A 21,194-nucleotide genomic window follows, 5' to 3' on the forward strand; every position below is an offset into this window, starting at 1 on the left:
AAGGAAAGGGGAGGGCAGTTCACAGCTCAGGACACTGACAGGGCCTTGGAGAGAGGATCTGGATGGGACATGGCCTTCCTGACCCATACGGTCTTTAGACACCTCTGTAATCCCACCACCTCTTAGGTGAACATTGACCAAGACAAGTACCATCTCTTCAAGAAACTAGCTAGTATCACAATAATATGTTTACCCTACACATGGGGCAAAGGATGCAAATGTGTCAATCAGATCACCTCATATTGCACAGAGAATTTACCTAGACCTCAAAGTGAAGGGAACAGACTGCATACCATTGCACTTCATGTGTTTCCCTGCTGTGCCCCACTGCTGACTCTGCCCCAGCTGGTTTAGTCCCATAGAAGATTTACACCGGAAGGGAAGAGTGCCCTTCCATCCCTGCCCCAGCACCCTCCAGTTCCTCCCCCCCAAGAGGCTGCAGAAAAAACAACGATCTCAGCTCTTCACCCATAATGACATACCTGAATGGGACTGTCCCACGCCAAGAGTATTTCCAGAAGGGAATGAAGGAGCCGTGTCTTTGCAGATGAACGAAACAAAATCTACTTGCGGTCTCTGAATGTGAAATGCAGCTCTTCTGCAAAGCTGCTCTCTGGACAGTCACCCCAGCCTGTACTGCTGCAAGGACCAACATGTGGGACTTTTCAGTTTCCTTTGCTGAACTGCATCATTTTCCTGACATCTCATTTCTCAAGCGCATAAAAGTCCCTCTGATGAGCAGCTCTGCCCTCTAGCACATAAACCACTCCCCAGCCTCAGTTTAGTATCAGCAGCAAGCTTGCTGATGGTGCACTCCACCTATTCACTCCATCCTATTGTCCAGGTCATTAGACTGTACTGGATCCAGCACTGGCCCCGGCACTGGCACTTGCAACCAGCGGTCATTTGGACTTTGCACTTTGAGCCTCAAAACGCAGCTAATTTCATATCCACCCTAAAGTCTAACTATCCAAGCCATATTCCAAGTGGGAGACCATGCCAAGCACCTTACACAAGCCAAAGTCTATGACATTCACTGTTCTCCCCTCTGCACAGAGGCACTCATCTCAACAAAGAATATGATCAGGCAGGTCAGGCATGATTTTCCATTGGTAACTCCATGATAACTGCTAACCATCTTCAAAACGGAACAACACATTCACACGCTTCCAGTCCCTTAGAAAAAGTTGACACTTACTCGTCTCCAAATGAGGACTTTTCAAAAGCTAACAATTTGTCACTTTGTCAGATTACATGACACAGATGACCAGAAAGGATGAAACAGAAGTGGAACCATGTATCATAGGTTTATTAGGGAAAAAAGTTATACTTCAAGACCATATATTTTGCACTGTACTGAAGAAAAAGTATGTGAGAATAATTAAAGTGTTAAAACCCAAATCACCATAAAAAAGAGAATGCTCTTTTAATCACTTTAGTACCTTTTTTGTCCCCATACAATTTAAAATAACTACAGGAAGAAACTCAAAAGCTGTTAGAACTACACTATATCTAAGCTGGAACAAGGGTGAGAGATGAACCAGAGAATGGATCAGTCCCCCAGGTATACCTTTTATTCATGTCAGCTTTTGCTTTATGGTTTGGTTGGAAGAAATTTCAGTAGTATTGCAAAGGAAGTGTATCCCAATTGTCCTTAGGCTGGACCATAGTCAAATGAGCTTCCTGCTAGTTGACTCCTGTGTTGGTGACTTGGGCTTCTTTTTGGAGCGCAAATAAGTTAAAAGCAGTTTCTAATTTGCAACTTACTCATCCTATGCCTCTGCACAGTAACGTGAAAGATACTGACAAGGAATAAATAACATACAAAATAAGATGAGAATGGATTGAAGAAAAGTTGCACTACAACTTTTAAATAGCAAAGGATAGGAAGTTTAACTGATGCTGATAAACTGCTGTGTATGTGTTTTTGCTGGACTAACAGTGCCACTCTAACATGGATAGAGGGGTAGATTCCCATTGAATGTCCAGTCCAAAGGCTGCCAAGGAAGTGAGACGCACATCTTTGATCAGTAATTCAAATGTTACATCAACAGTACTCACAAGAAGAATACAGCTCTTTCCTTGGTTAATATATTGTGCATAGCAATATCTCAAAGAATTAACAGCACCTTTTACATAAAAATTCCAAACATATTTATCTAGTGAACAAGAAAATCTCAGCATCTCTAAACAGTACTTTTGCAGATGTACAGTACTGTATTTATATAGATATAGATACACATATATCTCACAGTGAATTTACACTGTGATTGACCTGGTGATTAGTCCAGCAGTGGGTGAACCCACAGGGTAAGTCTTCAGGAGAATAAATTGCCTTTGGTGGGTGGCCAGTTACATGGCATGATTGCATAGGGGAGCCCCGCTGGGAGGAAAGGACAGTTTAGCATCCCATTAAGCAAGCACAGCATGCTTAGGTCGTTCCCGTAAGATATAAGAAACTTTCAAATTTTCATGGCTAATACAGTTCTGGTTTTCACAGGCTGCACATATTGCAAACTTCTCTCTGTGCCTTAAAGACACAGAAGGAAGGTAGAACACCAAACTTATATCCTATCCCTGCTTCCAAGCAGAAGTCAAGCAGCACCACAGATACAGGCTGGTAAAGGATGTTCATGTTTGGCTTCACAAGGGTTTCTTGAGCAGCTGGTTTTCACTGGTTTGCCTCATTTACCTTTCTTTTTTTTTTTCTTTTCCAAATCAGTTGCTCACAGTCCTCTGGTAGAAATAATTTGAAAAGCATGGTCTGCCTAAGACAGGAAAACAGACTGCTACCATTTTCCTGGGATGGGCACGCCACACTCATACCAGCCCACATAGTAGTAGGGTGTTGTGTATCCAATGCGTCCAAATGATACAGGTTCCTGGCGGTACTGGCGGTAGTACCCTGTCAGGAGAGAAACACCAATTTGTATTCCACAACAAAGACACAGTAATTTAACAAGAGTAACAGATGCAGTGAGAGTCAATCTCACAACTCAAATGAAAACTTAAAAATGGTCTGGTAGGCAATTATGTCAAAAGGGTATTGGCTAGCCCTGGTATTTGGTCTAGATCTTTCTTGAATGATCTAATTCTGGTCCTTCATATTTCTTGCAGCTTTGACTGGTTTTACTGCTCAAAATCTCTTTAACTATTGTGTAATGCTATGGTCTGCCAAAGAGCTTCTGCCTTTAACCCCAAAAGGTGGGCATATTTCAGCTGTGTTTATGAAGTTTCTAAGTCAGTTTAAATACATAAAGGACTCGGGTAAAAAAATACCATCAAATCATATTATCTCACAGGGCTTCAGGAAGTGTCAGCTTTTCAAAAAACAAAAAGGTATCATTTCATGCAGTAAATATTGAGTTAAGCCCTCCCTTCCCCTTTTTCTTCATCTGCAGAAAGAATGTGACTGCTTAAAGCATTAGAAGAGGTGCAGCATTCTTGTGCATTGGAACATAGCTCGTGCATTGGAACATCTGAAATATTCATAGCTTGTGCCAATAATATAACTTTTGCGTGCTCTCTATCTCTGTCTCCTAGACCTAGTTATACACATCTGGATTAATCATCCTTCTTCTGAACTGAGAAATACACTGCTTCCCAGTGATATATTAGTATCAGTGACTTTTTCAATTTCTTCCTGGTAACACCACCATCAAAAGAATATCAACAAACAATTTAACATAGAAACCATGAACGCTAACTGAATAACTTAAACCAACAGACTTACTGAAAAGATTGGCTGACTTTCATGATTGGTTTAATTTTGTGAAGCAAGTTGTCGCCTTCCTGGCTACATGAGCTGAGCAGTTTACTCAGAGGAACTCCTTCAAGGTAAGAATTTTCACTCAGAGAGAGTTATCTACCAGGCCAGAATAAAACTGCTGACCTTAAGTCACTAGTCATACTCATTCGTGCTTTGCATTGAGTGAACTGGTTAGAAACCATTCACAAAAGCTATATTTGCAAAGATGTTGCTGGTTCTTCTTGGCACATGGAAGAGTTTTTGTACCTCAGTTCAATGAGGCAGGTCTTATCATTAAGAGAAACATTTCACAGACCTATACGATTGTTTCCTTCTGTCTTTGCATTTTGTTCCTGTAAAGTATTTGCCTTATATGCCCCTCTCTTTCTGTCTGTCTCTCTTTCTCCACCCTCAAGCTGTCTGGGACTTTTATAACCTGTTTTCACCTACTGCATCAGCTGGACTATTCAAGAGAGTTGCCAGCAGCTGTGAACAGCGCTCCACTCTGTGCTCTGTTCCGTACCCCTTAATCCTACAGATGGGATGACAGGCACCTGGCCAGCATCCCATTCCCCCACTGCTGTACCTCGGATGGTGGGCAGGGCTTCAATGTACGACTGAGGTCCTGTTCTTCCATCCAGGTGTGAATCCACGAATTGGCAGTGGTCCTCGCCCCTTCCCCAGCTATCCCCAATGCTGTAGAAGGTGTCTGAAGGGTGATACAGACAGATTACTTAACTCAGCAATACTTTTGTTTGGGATGCTCTTTGCCACCAGGAAAATAGACGCGGAAGAAAGCAGGAGGAATGTTACAGTGAAAAACACAGTATTACCAATAAGCAAACAGTGGTTGGAAAGAGAGAGAATGCTACCTTCAGAGTATTGAAGAAGAAATTATGGAAAATAAATGGATTACAGCTCCATAAGGAGTAGACCCTATTTTGCAAGTCCATGGGCCCTGTACCATAGGTGATGGGTGGAGAGAATTTCAACTATACTAGTCATTTGAATATATCATGTGAAAGTAAATACACCCATATAAGCATTAGCATTAATTCTTCTCAAGAGAAGGACTCCCACAGAGCCGTCACACAATTCTTTCACATATAAAATGAAGAAAGTGAGAAGACAGAGATGGCAAGTAATCATATATCAAGAAATTAATCTTGGTGCCTACCTTTCAGATCATCACTGAGGTAAATTTTATACCTTAAGGAGTTGCAAAGAACCACTCCTACAAACTTGCGGTACCAAGTTCGTTTCACATACTGCTTGCCAGTGCAGTCTGAGTAGGTGGGGTCATATTTAAAAGTGAATGGGATCCAGATAGGCTCACCGCCTTGGGGAAAATAATAAATTCCACATTAGAGACAGACTTCAGCATTTCAATCTGAGTTTTGCTGAGGTTAACATTTAACAATATGTTTTACAAGACACACTGCAGCAGATTAATGCATAACTTTTCTATATCCAGAAATATTATTTCAAGAACAAATACTGTCAAAAAAAGAGAAGAGAGGGACTTGATTAAATCCATTCTAGGCAGTAGACAACTGTTAAATTGATTAAAAAACATGATTTCATGTACTGAACCACAGCTTTAAGTAAACAGTCTCATTCGTTTTAATAAGAATTCTTCTTTACCTAGTATTACAGTTTCTTTCCTCAACATGGCCTGATCTCAGCTCTGACAGTGACTTGCATTTTAAGACTAAGTACAAAACTTAACCCTATTACTGAAGAACAGATGTTAAGAATTCTGTGGTAACAGCCTGAGATGTGATTCTTGCTATCTGGTTAAAAAGATCATATCACAAATGTACTTTTCTGTTTTGTTTCTCAAATTACATCAAAATAGATGAGTTTTCAAAACAAACAAGCAAGATCTTTCCCGAGGAACTCTGTTCAGAGCACTGCTGCAGAGGAGAATGCTTAATTGTATTGCAAAAGACTAAATATTCCTACTGCCTTACCTAAATGTTTGTTTTATACTAGACAAGACAATATAATTTATTTTGAAATTGCTGTTGTAGTAATGTATACAGAACGATACAAAAAGTTTCCAATTTGATAACTGGTATTTTTGTCTCTAGCTACAGCACAAAGCCCTGATTTTACTGTGCTATTTTGAGGTGGTTTACAAATGAGATTGAAAGTTTTTTTCTGTTAGTCATTCTTCCTCCCTCTCACTAGGCACATAGTCCAAATCCTGCAAACACTATCATGTGATCAGCAATCCTTAAAACTCCACTGGGGTGAATAGAAACGTTAACTGTACCGATTTTACTCAGCCACACAGTGAAGGGATTACAGGATTTTAGCCACAGATTTATCTTTAGAATAAAACAGTAAACTATTTCTTGAATGCAATTTTGTTGCTGTGAATAATCTGCTTTTGTCCATCACTTTTGCCCACCTCCAAAAATCCTGAAGGATAAACTTAGTATGACTTGTAAGAGCTGCATTGAATGTTCAGAATCTCTTAATTTCCACAAGTTCCCAGAGCTCTGCCATCTCTTTTTGGTCTGTCTTTACTACTGCACGAAGTATTTTCTCTTTGTCCAGTTGGAGAAGAAACTACAAGTGCAAAAGCCATCACCTTCCAAAGCCTCCATTCTTTGAACAGACCAACAAAGTAATGGATAGCAAAAAAGCTGAAGGTGTCTGGAAAGGTCACCACTCTCAGAGGCTTCTCACACTGACTGCCAGAGACATAACGTGCTCTGCAATACCTGTGCATCATCAGAGACTTCTGAGAGGACACAGTAAAAAAACCCCAAGTAAAATAAAACAGAGAAGGAAGGGAAATGTTGGACACTATTTTCATAAATACTGTAGCAAAAAAGCCCCAGAACCAAGCATTTTAATTGCTTAGGAAAGCTGACAGAGTATAGTGTATAATAACTATGAGGGTTTCTTTTCCTGCATCTCTTCTGAGGGCATGTACTGCCTGGGGTTACCCTACCAATGTTCACATCAGCAAGGTTAGTCCCAGCACCAGGAAATCAGATCTTCTGATTAGGGGCTGAACTAGCTTACTGCAAATTTGGAAACAGCTCAACAATCTGGAAAGCTCATCAGCTTTGTAGCATATCATTTGGGTCAGTAGCAAATCCGAGTTTTTTAGCATTTATAAGGGCATGATGACTTGTATAGATGAGCATAAGAACTAGAGAGACAAAAACCTGATGCTGCTATTCAAGCTATGCTTAGGCAACTGAAGGACACAGATACAGAAGCAATAGAGTTTAATGCTTAATACTAAGTAATTTAAGCCTTTGTACCAGGCAGAAAGATGGTCTAAAATCAAATGCTTATTTGAACATAGCTTTACAAGATTTCTTTTCAGAAAACAGAATAAGGGGTCCTAAGACAAAAAATGTTTTGTGAATTAGTCCCATGAATTACTACCTGCTTAAAACTGTAACTAAAACTGCATGTTTAAATGTTTCTAACTTCTATATTCTAACTGTTTTGCACAAATTTTATGCACTTCATGAAAGAAACAACAGAGTAAGACTTACCAGGTGGTCTGACAATGAGAAGAGGATTGTCTAGAAGAATAAAACAAATAAAAAATTTAGTATTTTTTTTCCAATTCTGGTTTTATAATATGAAACATACAGTCACTCAAGAGGATGACAGTACAGCACACATAACTACATTATGAATGTGGGACTTACATTGTCTTTTCAATTTGCAGACCTAATGTGTGTTTGTTATTCTGCTGTTTCCTCAGTTAATGAAATTTGCCACAGGATTGTATATTTATTTTGATACTGTAAAAACTCTATTGAGATTAGTATCAAAGTCCAAAGCCAGCTTTGAAACATTTCCTCTTCTCAGAAGGTCCTCAGAGCAGGAAGACATTTTCACTGTACACTTCTGAACTAATACTGGGCCTGTCCTCCAACAGGAAATATAACCTAACTCTTGCATGCAAACCTCGGTCTCAGACATCCATCATGTTCAGCACAGTTCTTCAGTGCTATTCATAAATATGTGAAATTTATAATTTTAATCCTTTTTATCATAGTGGCAGAAATTTTTGAGGAGCTCCCTGGGCAGTGCAATGTGCAGTGTCCACTCCCTCAGGAGCTTCTTGCTTGAAATACTCTTTAAATAAAGAAAGATGGAGTAAGGATAACAAAATAACATGATCTGATGCATTAGCTTCTCTGTATTCATTACACTGCAGTTTCTATCATCTCTTACTGTACACAAAATACCCAAAGAAAAAGCATGGTGGTTGTCTACTAATGGGGAAGAAAAATTCTAGGAAGTTTTAAAAGTTTGATAAAAGAGATCAATGGGTTTCTGCTCTCTTCAATGTGTTACTAGGGGTGAGATTGAACAGGAAAACAATCTGCAAGATACAGCACAGAATCAAAGAATCATAGAATCATTTAAGTTTGAAAAGACCTTTAAGGATCACTGAGTCCAACCGTTAACTCAGCAGTGCCAAGAGCTCCACTAAACCATATCCCTAAGTGCCATATCTACACGTCTTTTAAATAGCTCCAGGGATGGGCATTCCACCACTTCCCTGGGCAGCCTGTTCTAGGTTCCAGTCTGCTGACAGCCCTTCTCTGGACATGCTTCAGCACCTCAGAGTGAGGGTGGCCACCCTTCAGTGAGGGGCCCAGAACTGGACACAGCACTTGAGGTGCAGCCTCACCAGTGCCGAACGGGGGGGCACAATCACCTCCCTGATCCTGCTGGCCACACTATTGCTGATACAAGCCAGCACGCCATTGACCTTCTTGGCCACCCGCGCAATATTAAATATTATGCTTGGATTTATACTTGAGCTTCTTACTCCTTTAATGAAAATCTGAACATGTTACCATTTTCTTATCTTGCATTTTTGTCTCCCTTCTGTGATGACTTACTTGCACAGTTCTTAGTGGAGCTTCTGAAGTGAGCACTACAGAGTGAAGTCAAATGAGCAAAGGCAGAGACTGCAGAAGCCCCATGTTGTTAAAAGGGCAAAATTTGCAAGAAACAACAGACCTTTCACTGAAGTAAAGACTGAAAAATTTGTCCTTTATTATTTAGTGAAGCCATTGGCCTCTGGCTTGATGGAAGTAGAAGAAGAAGAAATGGGCAAAAATAGCTCATTTAACATACTATTTTTAGAAGAGGGTGTTGCTCTTGAATGTACTATTAGCCCTGTGAAAGAGCAGCATGCCTTGTCAAAAAAAAAGAGCAGAGAATTTTGTCTGTCTGATGGAACTGTTGCCTTCTATATTTCTTCCAGAGACAACTGCTTCCAACTGTTTAGCTGTTCACAATTAGGAAACTACTTTACTAAATGTTGGTCAATCTATCAAAGATATTAAGCTTCCCATTGCTTCTGTATTGTTGAACATTAGTATTCTTGTGTATTTAAAATTCAGCCTCCTGTTCGTCCAGAGTTCACTTTATTGTCATTTACATTTTAATAGTGGCATTAGGAGTGCATATTATTTTCCTGGCTTAACTGAAAACAAATAATTAAAGTAAAAAAAAAATTCAAAGCAGCAACATCAGGATAATCACCATTATTAGCATGCTGGTTTCAGTCATTGCCTTGCTACATCTCTTATTAAAAATTCAATTTAGAGATGAAAATAAAAAGCAAACCATACCAGATTCTGTGATAAATGAGACAGAAGAGCTAACAGGTCCATAACCAAAGGGATTCTTTGCCTGGACTTTAAAATAATACCTGAAACAAAAAGAGAAGGGAAATAAGATGAAAACAGATCCCAGTGCAACGGCTAAATTATAAGTAATTTAAAACAGAGTAAGAATCAAAACAGCAGAACAGCGTCGAGTGTCCTTTTCGTTAAATGCAGTTGGATACTGAGCCAGGGTATGAGCTGGCTGTTACAGACAAATGTCTTCTTTTTGCAATTGCTCCCATGCATATTTTTGGATCATTTATTTATATATCATCCCCCTTCCAAAAACTACATACAACTATATCCACTTTCTATGAAACAACTGGTAGCAAAAGACTAAAAGAAAAAATTGCAAGGAAATCAAATTCTGATCTCAGGAATAGTTTTAAACCAGACCAACTCCTAGGAAAGTAGTGATGTAAACTGCAAACTGAAACTGGATCAGATTTATATGTGATCAGAAACTAAGCTTTTAACCCTTGTGTCAAAGGTCCAGCAGCATTAAGATCACAATACTTGAGTAATATAAGGCAGCATCACATGTTGCCTTATTGATTCTCCCAAAGTTTTTAAATCACAGGCTTAAGTCAAAGCACATGACTCACCACTAGAACTCCATTCTTTGCTCGACAGAAGCAAAATTATCCTCACCCTTAGAGAAAAATATGTGTAAGCACATTTTAGTTCATTTCCAAATACAATGATTTTTAGTTGATGCCTGCCCTGTCATTTTTTCCCCAGATTAATGTTTTCTTTTCCTTTTATATTTGTACCAGTCCAGCAGAAACCAGTTAGAATGAAAGATTACTGTAAAAATTTCCAGCACAGCATTTTTTAAATTCCTGAGTTTAGGTTTTTCTTTCTTTCCCCCTTGCTCAAGTTCATTCTTGTAAAGAAATTAATAAAACATAAAAAATTACTGTGCCTCTGTAATATCCACATCTCATTCGGATCTTAATTTAGACTCTCACCCAAAAGTAGACATCTTCAAAAGATCTATATATGACCCACATAACAGGTCAAGTGATTACTTGCATGGATGGTTGCCACCAATGGCTGGATTACCTTACATGAAGATATCCTGAGTGGCTGGCCTGATGCACCTCAGTTTGGGAAAGGGAGCCTGCTTCATTAAATATATCAGGCTGCTCTTGGTGGTGAAGCTCTCCCCATCCTGCACAAAAAACTGCCAGTGCTGGTTCTCTTGCATGGGCCACACTGGGCTGAGACATGATGCTTATACTTTACAGTCTCCCATGCATTAGGAAGATCCAATACAATTCTGTTGCAAGAACTTGGCTGGTTTTAGTCTGCCACTCAATTTTTACGATGTGCACTTTCCTGTACCATCAGTTGTATCTTAGCCACAGAACAGAGCCTGGAGGTCACTCCTGAAAGAGCCCTCTCTGGCCTAAGCACCAGCTAAGCACGTAGGAAATTATTCATAACAATAAACCGGAGGTGACATGGTTGAACCAGCCCTTTGGCAAAGGTGACTGCCTTTTTTTCACAGAATCACAGAATCAACCAGGTTGGAAAAGACCTCTGAGATCATCGAGTCCAACCTATGACCTAACACCACCCTGTCAACTAGACCATGGCACTGAGTGCCACATCCAGTCTCTTCTTGAATACCTCCATGGACGGTGAATCCACTACCTCCCTGGGCAGCCCATTCCAATGTCTGATCACTCTCTCTGTAAAAAATTTCTTCCTAATATCCAACCTAAACCTCCCCTGGCACAGCTTAAGCCCGTGCCCTCTTGTCCTACTGCTGGTTGCCTGGGAAAAGAGACTGACCCCCATCTCACTCCAGCCTCCTTTCAGGTAGTTGTAGGGAGTGATGAGGTCTCCCCTGAGCCTCCTCTTCTCCAGGCTAAACAACCCCAGCTCCCTCAGCCTCTCCTCATAGGGCCTGTGTTCCACTGCCTTCGCCAGCCTCACTGTCCTCTGGACACTCTCCAGCACGTCAGTGCCCTTCCTAAACTGAGGGGCCCAGAACTGGACACAGTACTCAAGGTGTGGCCTAACTAGTGCTGAGTACAGGGGCAGAATCACTGCCCTGGTCCTGCTGGCCACACTATTCCTGATACATTAAAAGAAATATTTTTTATCAAGTAAGGTGAACTGCTTTGCCTCAAAATCAAACTGATCTTTATGAAAAGGTTTAAAAGATGTGCAAGTAACACCCTTCTGTCTTCATCAGAAGGGTGGTAGTCACATGAACACTGGGTTTTGCCATGAAGCAAGATGGTTATCTCCAGGATATGGGCCAGGACATCTTCTTGTTTACTCCTTAAAAATTACAAGTGGCTTGTCTAGGTGAAATCAATGCAGGAATTGAAATATTCTCGACTTCATCCATGGCACCAGATTTACCTTGCACCTATGGCAGACCTGGAGCACATGCATGGTCAGACTCTCTGTGGGACAAGTTCCCATGTCTGCATGGGGGACATGTCCCTTGTCCCTACTGTGTCCTGCAGCTGATACCAGAAAACTACTCCATTTCTGCTTTCTTCAGACAGTTCTGCCTTTAATGAATGTTCACAAACAACTCACAGCTTTCTTTAAAAGAGAACGCACGATGAGGCAAAAAGAAAACAGCAGAATTTAGCAGAATAAATAGCAGAATTTAGCAGTTAAATAGCAAAATTTAATAAGGTTGTGCTTTTTGCTCATGCCTAGCACAATCCTCTTGCTGGCAGAAAAATTTCCCCCTGGTTTTAACTACTGACCTTGCTTGTTGTATAAAAGAGTGTTTAGCATGGCTGGGGAAAGAGGACAGGGAAGGCAAAAAACCTCCCATGTGCTCCCCCACTTCTGGACACCTGAGCAGAGCATGGCAGCCTGAGCTCTGCTTTAATCCAACATTGCCAGTGTTCTCATGGGGCACCTGCACCCATCCATACCTCCTTCACCCACTAGCACTTTTTCCACCCGGACTGGGACAGGAGCGAGCAGCACAAGCAAGACCACGGGAATGGGACACAGCGCAGTGATTCCTCATGCTGGCTCATGAAACAGCCACAACACAGCACCAAGCTTAACTGACTTAACTCAGTACCTGCTCTAAATACTTCAGAAGAGCAGGAGAAAAATGTTTTCCAGCTTACACCTCTTCCATGATGCTTCAAAACATAGTGGAAACATCTATATCTATGTCTGATGTCCCACTGCTTCCAAAGTAGTATAATTAGATACCACCTTTGCAACACGGTGGCACCTTCTGAGCAACCCTTTCAATGCACTTAATTTATGTGTATTAATGGCAGCTTCAAACCATTCCCATCAGATATATGAGTGTGATGATCCACCTCTGAAACTGGAGAGAGAGCAGCCCAAGAACTTTGTGCTCCTATTTAAGTAGAGAAAAACATGCAGTTTTGTATCCAGTGTGTAATGCAGGAACTGATTACCTATGGAGTCGGGACAACTGTGCATTCAGCTGTCCTGTTACATACAGAGAAGCCCATCTGGGACACAGAATTGTTCAAGCTCCTGCCTGACTGTCTAAAAAAAAAAAAATCGGCGATGAAGTTATGAGCACATTTTTCTTCACAAATTGGAAAATTGGTTTCTAAGCCTTTATATACACAAGAAGCCTCTAGTCGTGCCAGAAAGAGAGCCAGGTCTCATGACTTACTGACCTGTGATTTAGACATAGACATTGCTATGATTGCTGTATTAAGAACATCAATAAAATAATGCAGTCAGGATACATTTCTTTCTCAGACATGACAAATAATAAAGAAATTGCCAAAGCCTTTCTAGGTCCAGGAATCTGACATTTGCATTAGTCAGAATCCTTCAGCTGATGACTTTGCCAGGAAATCTCAAATCAGTATAACTCCACTGGTTTTCATCACATAAATACATGAAAAAAATTTATAATATATAATTTGATTGAGCTTTGTTTACACTTTGCATAGGCAGAACTGCAATTAATTGTTACCAATAGGCACAGAAGAATCACAACTGCCACAGATGGAGTACCATTTGTTGTTCATTCTCAAAACAGACCAGAAAAAAGCTTTTCCTCCTAAGAGTAAAGTTCCTTTGAGATTTTATTTACCAGTTCTACTGATATGTCAAGAAAGGACACAGTAAACTGTAACGGGGCAATGAATTTGTAATATTTTTATTCATTTAGACTATATGATTAATTGTTCACCAAACCTGTCACTTGGAGCAAAATTATTTTATGACTTAATTCAAGATGTCTCCCTTCTCTGGGAATTAAACAGTTGGCACTCGCAGAACAAAGTGAGCTAATCACTTAGCATGGTAATTAGAGAAGCAGCTTTTAAAAAAAAATTAGTTAGCTGTAAATTCCTTTTTCCAGAGGCATGCCTGCATGGATTGCCAGCCCTGCACTCCATCCAGCGGCAGGCTGAGATGCCAGCCGGGGATGTCAGCCAGACATGGTGTGCACAGCGGCACTGTCCACACATGCTGCAGGTGGCAGGGCAGGAGCCATAGCACCATGACCATGTGCCAGCCACAAGGATGGTGGAATGGCTGCTGCTGGACCTCCAGCAGTGCTGGGTGATAGCCAGGGTGGATGCACAGAGGCTATGCAGGCAGAGCACGTGGCTTCTACCTGCGTGAGGGAAACTGGCATGCCCAACCCAGTGACTGGGAGGGACAGACGTGCTGCTACCCAGGAAGGGTAGGGGACAAGCCAATGTGACAGCACCCCATAGATCCCCTGTCCAGCAGGAGCAGTGGATGAGGGGAAAAAGAGGCTGGGAGGGAATCAGGAAGGACAGCTTTCTCCCCATGGCAGAGGCTAAAATCCTCCTCCTACAACTGCACCATCCCTTTCAGATGAAAGACACTTAAATCAGCTGCCTGCAGGTTCACAGGATAGTGCAAAGTGTCTCCCTACATAAAAAATGGCCCAGCATTACATCTCTCATGAATAGTTACAACAAATATTATAATAAGACAGTAGAGTCGAGGTGGAACAGGACCTTCCAACACAGCAGGTGTGAGGCATGTATGTGCCACACAGGTCTACCATTTGCACATCTTAGACATCTTAGCTCTTCTGTGCTGCCCTGGTGGCACACAGCAGCCAGCTGTGTTTGATGATGCTTGTTGGTTGATGAAGCTTGTGGCTTTGCTTTAACAGAGATACAGAAAGGAAACAGAAATTTCTGGTGCGTCTGGACAGAAGACCCAGGCTCTGTTTGCAGTTGTGAGCCCTGAGTAAATGTATGAGAACCTCCTATGTACAACACTGGAATTGGTAGCAGGCACTATGGAATCAAAGTGTTCCCAGATGAAACACAACCCAAGTGGACAGGGAAAAAGATTTCATGAGACATGGAGATATGGTGGTAAACGACAGTGTTTTAAATCATGACACTCCCATCAGGCAGTGACACAGGTTTCCTGAAAAAAGGCAGGAAAAAGTCTAAACATGCTCAAGAAGGAGACTGAAATGTTCATGGCAGGGATTATAATGTTTGTGACTGTGGATTTAGTGGTTGAGCAGATGCTGTCCAGCCCTTTGCACCATCTTCTGTGACAGCTGAGAATTAAGGTTAGGGAAGAGACATTGTCAAAACTACTGTTTTAAAGATTTATCAAGGTTTAAAGTAATTTTAGTGTTTACAATCACACATCACAAGGAAGCAGTTCCTGTGCCCACTGAAGCTGACCAGAGTTTCACTAATGGAAAAACTTCCCCTTCTCAAATGGGGTCAGACCAGTCCTCAGAAGAAAACTTATGACACAGATTAAACAGAGATTTCCGTTTTGTTTGTAAAACCTAAACACCAGGCAGATGTTTTCCAGGATATGGTGAAAGCTTCAAATCTTCTCTGGGGCTGACTTCAGCCAAGATGCCAACTCGTTTCTCATACACTGCACATGCCACAAAATTGCACCACCCATAGGCCCTTGTGGGACGCCCAGCAGCCAAGAGCATCTTACAGTAAATCTGACTGAATCTGAGATTTCTCACAAAATACACTAACAATGCAAACACAAAATTTTTAGACTAACCTCAGTTTTCATCCCATATTTTCTTAATTAGGCATGGGGTCTTTTTGCAGTGGTTAGGGAGTTATTTTTAAGATAGAAAGTATTCAATCAATTCAGTCTGTGGATTTGGAGAATGCAAATGAGACTGGCTGATACACACAATTTCTCTGTTATAAAGATCCCTCCTTCTCCACCACAGATTCCACATGAAGCCTTTATTGCCTTTCAAGAGCATGTAACAGGGACCAATGGATTATACCATTTTCAGGAAGGTGCTGGGGAAACAATATGCCTAAATAAATAGCACTTGCTTGAACCTCCCTACACTGAAACAGAACCTTAACATTCAACAGGACAGTCACTACGTTCATGGAGATGCATGAACATATAACCTTGCTGTTCCTATAAAACTCCATTCAAATACAGAAAAATTGTGAACTTCTGAAGCCTGGAGTTAATGTACATCTCATCAAATGAGTCACAGGTTGGTAGCTCAGCTCCCACCAATTCCCCTACATTGAGCATTGCCAGGACAGAAGCTGCAGAACTCCTGTGAGCTTTCGCTGCAACCACTCCTTCTGGTGACCTGGAGCCCTTTAAGTGTTGGGTATGAGAAGCAGAGAGTTATCTCTGGCCTTCAACACTGTCCTTGGGGCATCAGGAGAGGGAGATTTGACTGAGAGTCTGAAGAGGTGAGGAACTGCAGCTGGAAAGGGGGAAATGGCACAGAAGCAAGAGATGGAGGGTCCGCCTGGAGAAGCTGCGGTGTCAAAACAATGCCTCCCTGGCCTGCATGGGGGACAAGGTAAGAGTGGAGGAGTGTATACTGATGAAGGGGAAAAGGGCTGGAGATATAGAGGAGTCTGGGATGTGGAGGAAGGAACTAGCAGCAAGAGGAGAGTCGTTTAGGGAAAGGGTGTCTTCAAGTCACAAGGACATGGATGTACAAAGGCAGGAACTGCAACTGCTTCCACCACTACCTAGGAACAGTGTTTAGGAGATCTCAAACCTCTTCCATCCTGTTATAACAGGTGAAAACCACAGATAAACTGTGTCAAATACCACCTTCCATACATTTGTAGCTACAATGTTTTGTAATGAGAGCACTAGCAGATGTAGAGCATATAACTGAAGCTCTCTACTGTGAAATAATTTTGCCTTAACAGATCATGAACAACCCTAAAAGGCTTTCATTAAGCTCTAGATTATTAATCTTCAGAATAAGTGGTCTTTTTTTATCTCTTGGATATATAAGAATAGGGCTCATGAAGCATATGACTGACAGTATGATAGACAAAACAGGAAAGGATAAGACGGCAAAGTTTTCCTGAATTTCAGACTCAGAATTTGAAAGAGAAGTCTGAAAGACACCAAGCATCTCTCAAAAGAAGTAATTTTAATGCAGTCCCTTTGTGGCCATTTACTTCCCACCCAATTCCCACGAATTATTCCAATATCAGGCAAAGCATGCATTCTTGTTCTACCATTTCATTGAGATCTTTTGCAAGATGCAGACCTAAATCTCCTGCCAAACTGACTTCTGATCAATCACCACAGCCTCACTATATACCACCAAGCCTTCTCTTCCAGCACAACCCATGTGAACAAAAAGTGAAAACAGACCAGTGGGCAGCACTTCCTCACCAGTCCTCAGGTATCAAATCTTGACCAGACCAGTATGTGGGGAAAGGTCACATCACATCAAGAATATATTTTAGTATACTCTTCCCCCCCCCCCAACATTTGATTCAGTTATGCAAAAGACTATAAAATGCATTTTAAAATAAGATTTTCTCTGTTACTGATATGTGGTTTTATACACACAAATACATACCCATGTACACACAGTCATCTGCTCCAGGGTTAATATGGTAAAGATATCATGTAAGTAGTTGTGCAGTTTATAGAGCAATTTGCTGTCAAACAGATTGATTAAAATCTAAATCACGTGTAAATATTTACACTAAGACCAAGAAAAACAACTGACAATTCTCAAAATTTGTTTTACTTCCTTAATAGAGCTGAAAAGGAGTGGGTCAAATCCTTACCGTGTGTTGGGCTTCAGGTTCTCAATCGGCAAATGAGTAGACCCTGCAGTCCTGGTTGACCACTTATTTTTTAAAAAATCATCATAGGATGCACTGTATACCAGATAGCCTGTAAATAGGAAAGACAAATAATTGTGAGGATTCTAAATAAATTTTAAGTAAATGATATCTCTAGGTGTTATGGTGAATTCTATGGGTTAAAAGGAGTAGAAACATCTTTGAATATGGAAGTGATTCAATGCCTAACTCTTCTGGAAAACTCCAGGCTGTAAGAATTTCCTGTCATTAGCTAATGATGTAGCATTACATCAGAGGATGGCATCCAGGTGTGAATTCTGATTTAAAACACAGTGAAGGCAAAAAGATGACAGAGGCAATCCATTCACTGCTTTAAGTGATACATGGACTGTGCAGAGACTAATATAGTTAGAAATACCAGAGGATTTTTTGGGGAAAAAACCTGAAGTTATACAAACTGTGCTCATTAAGTTACTATCTCAACAGTCTTGAATAATGAAATACTGTGGGAAAGATACCACACAGCCTGTTCAAGTGCCATCTTCTCCCTTCCCAGTCATTATCACTGCTTCAGTTCTGCCAGTTCTCATCCCTCTGCTATGGTGTCAGCTGCAGAGCTGGGCGAGGATCCTCCAAAACTGGATGCTGGCACCAAAGCAGTGGCCTTTTGAAATGCTCACTTCAAATCTTTTGGGTCCACTGACAAACAGGATTAATTTCTAAAATATTTTGGTTATTTACTCTAGTGTTTTTCTAGCAACTTTTGAGATTCATTCTCAAAGTCCATTGGGATTTTCTCTGGCTCTCAAAAGGTCTAGAGACATTAAAGGAGATTTAATTTAATACATTTGTTTAATATATTCCCCATCTCTGAACTTTGTCAGACTGATATTTCAGCAAAATTCCAGCAAAACAAGCTAAGCATAGCCTGGGCCACAGATTCCAAGATAATTGACTTTTATACATTATTTTCCTAAAAAAAAAAAAAAGCAGACTAGATCAGCATGCCAGAAGCCCCTCTACAGGCAGACCATTCCTGCAGCCACACTCAGGACCCAGGAACGACCCAGACTGGGTTGTCTGCTTGAAACGGACTGAAGCTGAGTGTGAAAGATGCTCCAAAGGCAGGCTGTGGAGGTGCCTGTGCTGAGGCCACTACCTGGAGGAAGAAGTGCTCAGTTGAGCAAAGCACTATCAGAGCTACCATGCAGGTAGGACGTGATGCCTTCGGAACCACTGTCACAAAATCAGTGCCAAAATCGAAATATCTGGACCAACACGGGCTGGTCAGTCTGGCACTGAGGGTTGATGGAGAGACCCTTCTCTTCACGAAGTAGCTCACCTCCCTCAGAAAATTGCAGAGCAGTGAAACATCAGAGTCATGAGACATCGGCTCAGTTTAAAAACTGTCATTTAAGAAAACCTTTCCCCAACAGTAGGACAAGAGGGCACGGTCTTAAGCTGTGCCAGAGGAGGTTTAGGTGGGATATCAGGAAGAAATTTTTTACAGAGAGAGTAATCAGACATTGGAATGGGCTGCCCAGGGAGGTGGTGGATTCACCGTCCCTGGAGGTTTTTAAGATGAGACTGGATGTGGCACTTAGTGCCACAGTTTAGTAAACACGGTGGTGTTGGATCAAGGGTTGGACCTGATGATCTCGGAGGTCTTTTCCAACATGGTCGGTTCTATAATTCTCCATTACACCACTAGGAGAGCAACCTTGGGAGAGTACCTGTTACCATGTCTCCTCGAGCAGGTTTAGCCCAGTCCACAATGACAAAGGAATGACAGCCTTCAACTGCCACGACAGTGATGTTGTGAGGGGCTTTCAGGGGATGCTGATCTTTCTCTCTGAAGTCATTAGGGATGATTTCATCAAGGCTGTCCACTTGGAAGTGCTCCAGGGCCTCTGTCAAGGAACATGGGGCTGCTGGATCTTTACTGAGATAGGTCACATAAGGAGCTGGAAAAGACAAGGAAGGGTGGCATTTAGTTAACAGTTTGTTAGGTACCATAGAGCAGCACACAGGCTGTCAATTTCTTGAAAAGAAGAGAGTCAAGTTTTGTGATGCATTTTAAAATTCCTCCCCTTCCAGCCCAAAGACTGCTGCCAACAAAGCATGGTTCAAAGTCAATTTGATTGATGAGCAGGGGGAATGGGATGCCAATATTCAGGTCTACCCCACACTCACAATTGTACAAAATTATGCAAAGACAGAAGGATTGTCTTTGCTAGAAGAAGCAGAAGAGAGCAGTCTGACTGCAGGACTCTCTACACGCTACCTCCAGCTGCTCTGGAAGGTAGGATGAAAATGTCACCCAAACTCTGCTTTTCCACACATAGGAACAGACAGGGCCTTTGATCATCTAAGACTTTACAGGTGGGTTGGTTCTTACACAAACAATCTGAAGCTGGAGTGAAACAACAAAGGCAATATGAAGACTAATTCCAAGGTGAAGTCTAACCAGTTTAAATGTATTGTTGTTGTGGTCCCCTGGGTACTAAGGGACCAGGAGTCATGAGTCTCTATCTTCCAGGCACGTGCTCCCAACCTGTAACTTCTATTTTTAAAAGCTTTATTCTGACTGGAATTGCACTTCAGTTCAGGAAAAGATTAAATCATCTTTTTATTGCCTTGAAAGTCACCGTAACATTCAAAGTAAGGACTATAAAACTTACTTTGGAAATGTTTATTCAGTTGCAATAATACAATTCATTGAAATGGTAATATTATTTCCCTAGTGCCTTGAAATGTTCATAAACCAACGTTTCTTGGTTTATCTTATTGGATTTCATGCCCTAAAGGAATTTTTTCCAGATCTTGCAATGAAGTTAAATTTAGCCAAATGAATCAAGAAGCACTGTCAGTGAGAGAGAGGAATAGAAACATCATGAAATTGTTTGCATGGGGAAACTGAAGATGCACTGGAAAAAGTCTTGGCATATATAAAAACAAATTTTTACTGAAGCAGCAGAGTTCCACTCTAAGCTGCGTGAAACTTGTGGATATTGGAAGGGAAGGCAATGCATGGATTAAAGATGATTCTCCATCCCCTGAACTCCCATCTGAAATGCCAGGTGAGTCAGCAGCTGATCTGACCTCAGTTCAAGTTCCAGAGGTATGTAAAGGGCTGGAGGGGGTGTCACCAGTCTGGGGTGTAGGCTGGAATGCAGTGCCTTACAATCTCCAAATCCCTCTGTTCTGGCCCCCAGCTGCTTCTCTGACAAAGGAGAGCAGCTCTGAAGTCAGTCCTGCAACAACAACCTACACACTGGAATAGCTCGTGTACACAGGAGACAGCCTCATGGCTCATGTAATGTATCAGGGGTTCCTTCACCAAATTCCTTCTATGCAGCAAACATACAAATAGCAAAATCAAATTCATCTCTATTGGATCTATTTTTTGCAAAGTTCACATTCAAAATGCCCTTCACTACTTGACTTTGAAGCACACCTTTGACATACGTGCTTGTGCAAGGTGGATGAAATCACTGGGGTTGCGTGGGTCAGTGGAAAAGAATTAAGTCCCCCAGAGGAAGACTCACACCTACATGGAGACTTGCACTGCTTGAACTACTGGTGTGAAGTTTGATGCAGTTAAGCTGAACAAAGAACTGGAATAGACACTCTTGCTCTCTTACTGACTTCATCTAGATTGAATATGATGCAAATCACAAAGCAGAGCATTCACACTGAAAGAGTACAAAGGTTTGAACA

At 41.4% G+C, this 21,194-nt stretch overlaps 1 protein-coding gene across 1 annotated transcript in view; it reads right to left on the minus strand.

Moving 5' to 3' along the window:
* Nucleotides 1-1,364: 1,364 nt before the first annotated feature.
* FNDC1 (fibronectin type III domain containing 1) overlaps nucleotides 1,365-21,194 on the minus strand; it is a 41,358-nt gene continuing 21,528 nt past the window's right edge. Inside the window, exons 13-19 of the mRNA XM_018080198.1 lie at nucleotides 19,208-19,438; nucleotides 17,457-17,565; nucleotides 9,379-9,458; nucleotides 7,273-7,302; nucleotides 4,926-5,087; nucleotides 4,335-4,457; nucleotides 1,365-2,905 (exon numbers count right to left, since the gene is read on the minus strand). Coding sequence (XP_017935687.1) covers nucleotides 2,790-2,905; nucleotides 4,335-4,457; nucleotides 4,926-5,087; nucleotides 7,273-7,302; nucleotides 9,379-9,458; nucleotides 17,457-17,565; nucleotides 19,208-19,438 — 851 coding nt within the window. The 3' untranslated portion in view covers nucleotides 1,365-2,789. The remainder of the gene's footprint in view (nucleotides 2,906-4,334; nucleotides 4,458-4,925; nucleotides 5,088-7,272; nucleotides 7,303-9,378; nucleotides 9,459-17,456; nucleotides 17,566-19,207; nucleotides 19,439-21,194) is intronic.

The sequence above is a fragment of the Manacus vitellinus genome, unplaced genomic scaffold (assembly GCF_001715985.3).
Source record: "Manacus vitellinus isolate BGI_N305 unplaced genomic scaffold, ASM171598v3 scaffold_4_pilon, whole genome shotgun sequence".
NCBI classification, from domain to species: Eukaryota; Metazoa; Chordata; class Aves; order Passeriformes; family Pipridae; genus Manacus; species Manacus vitellinus.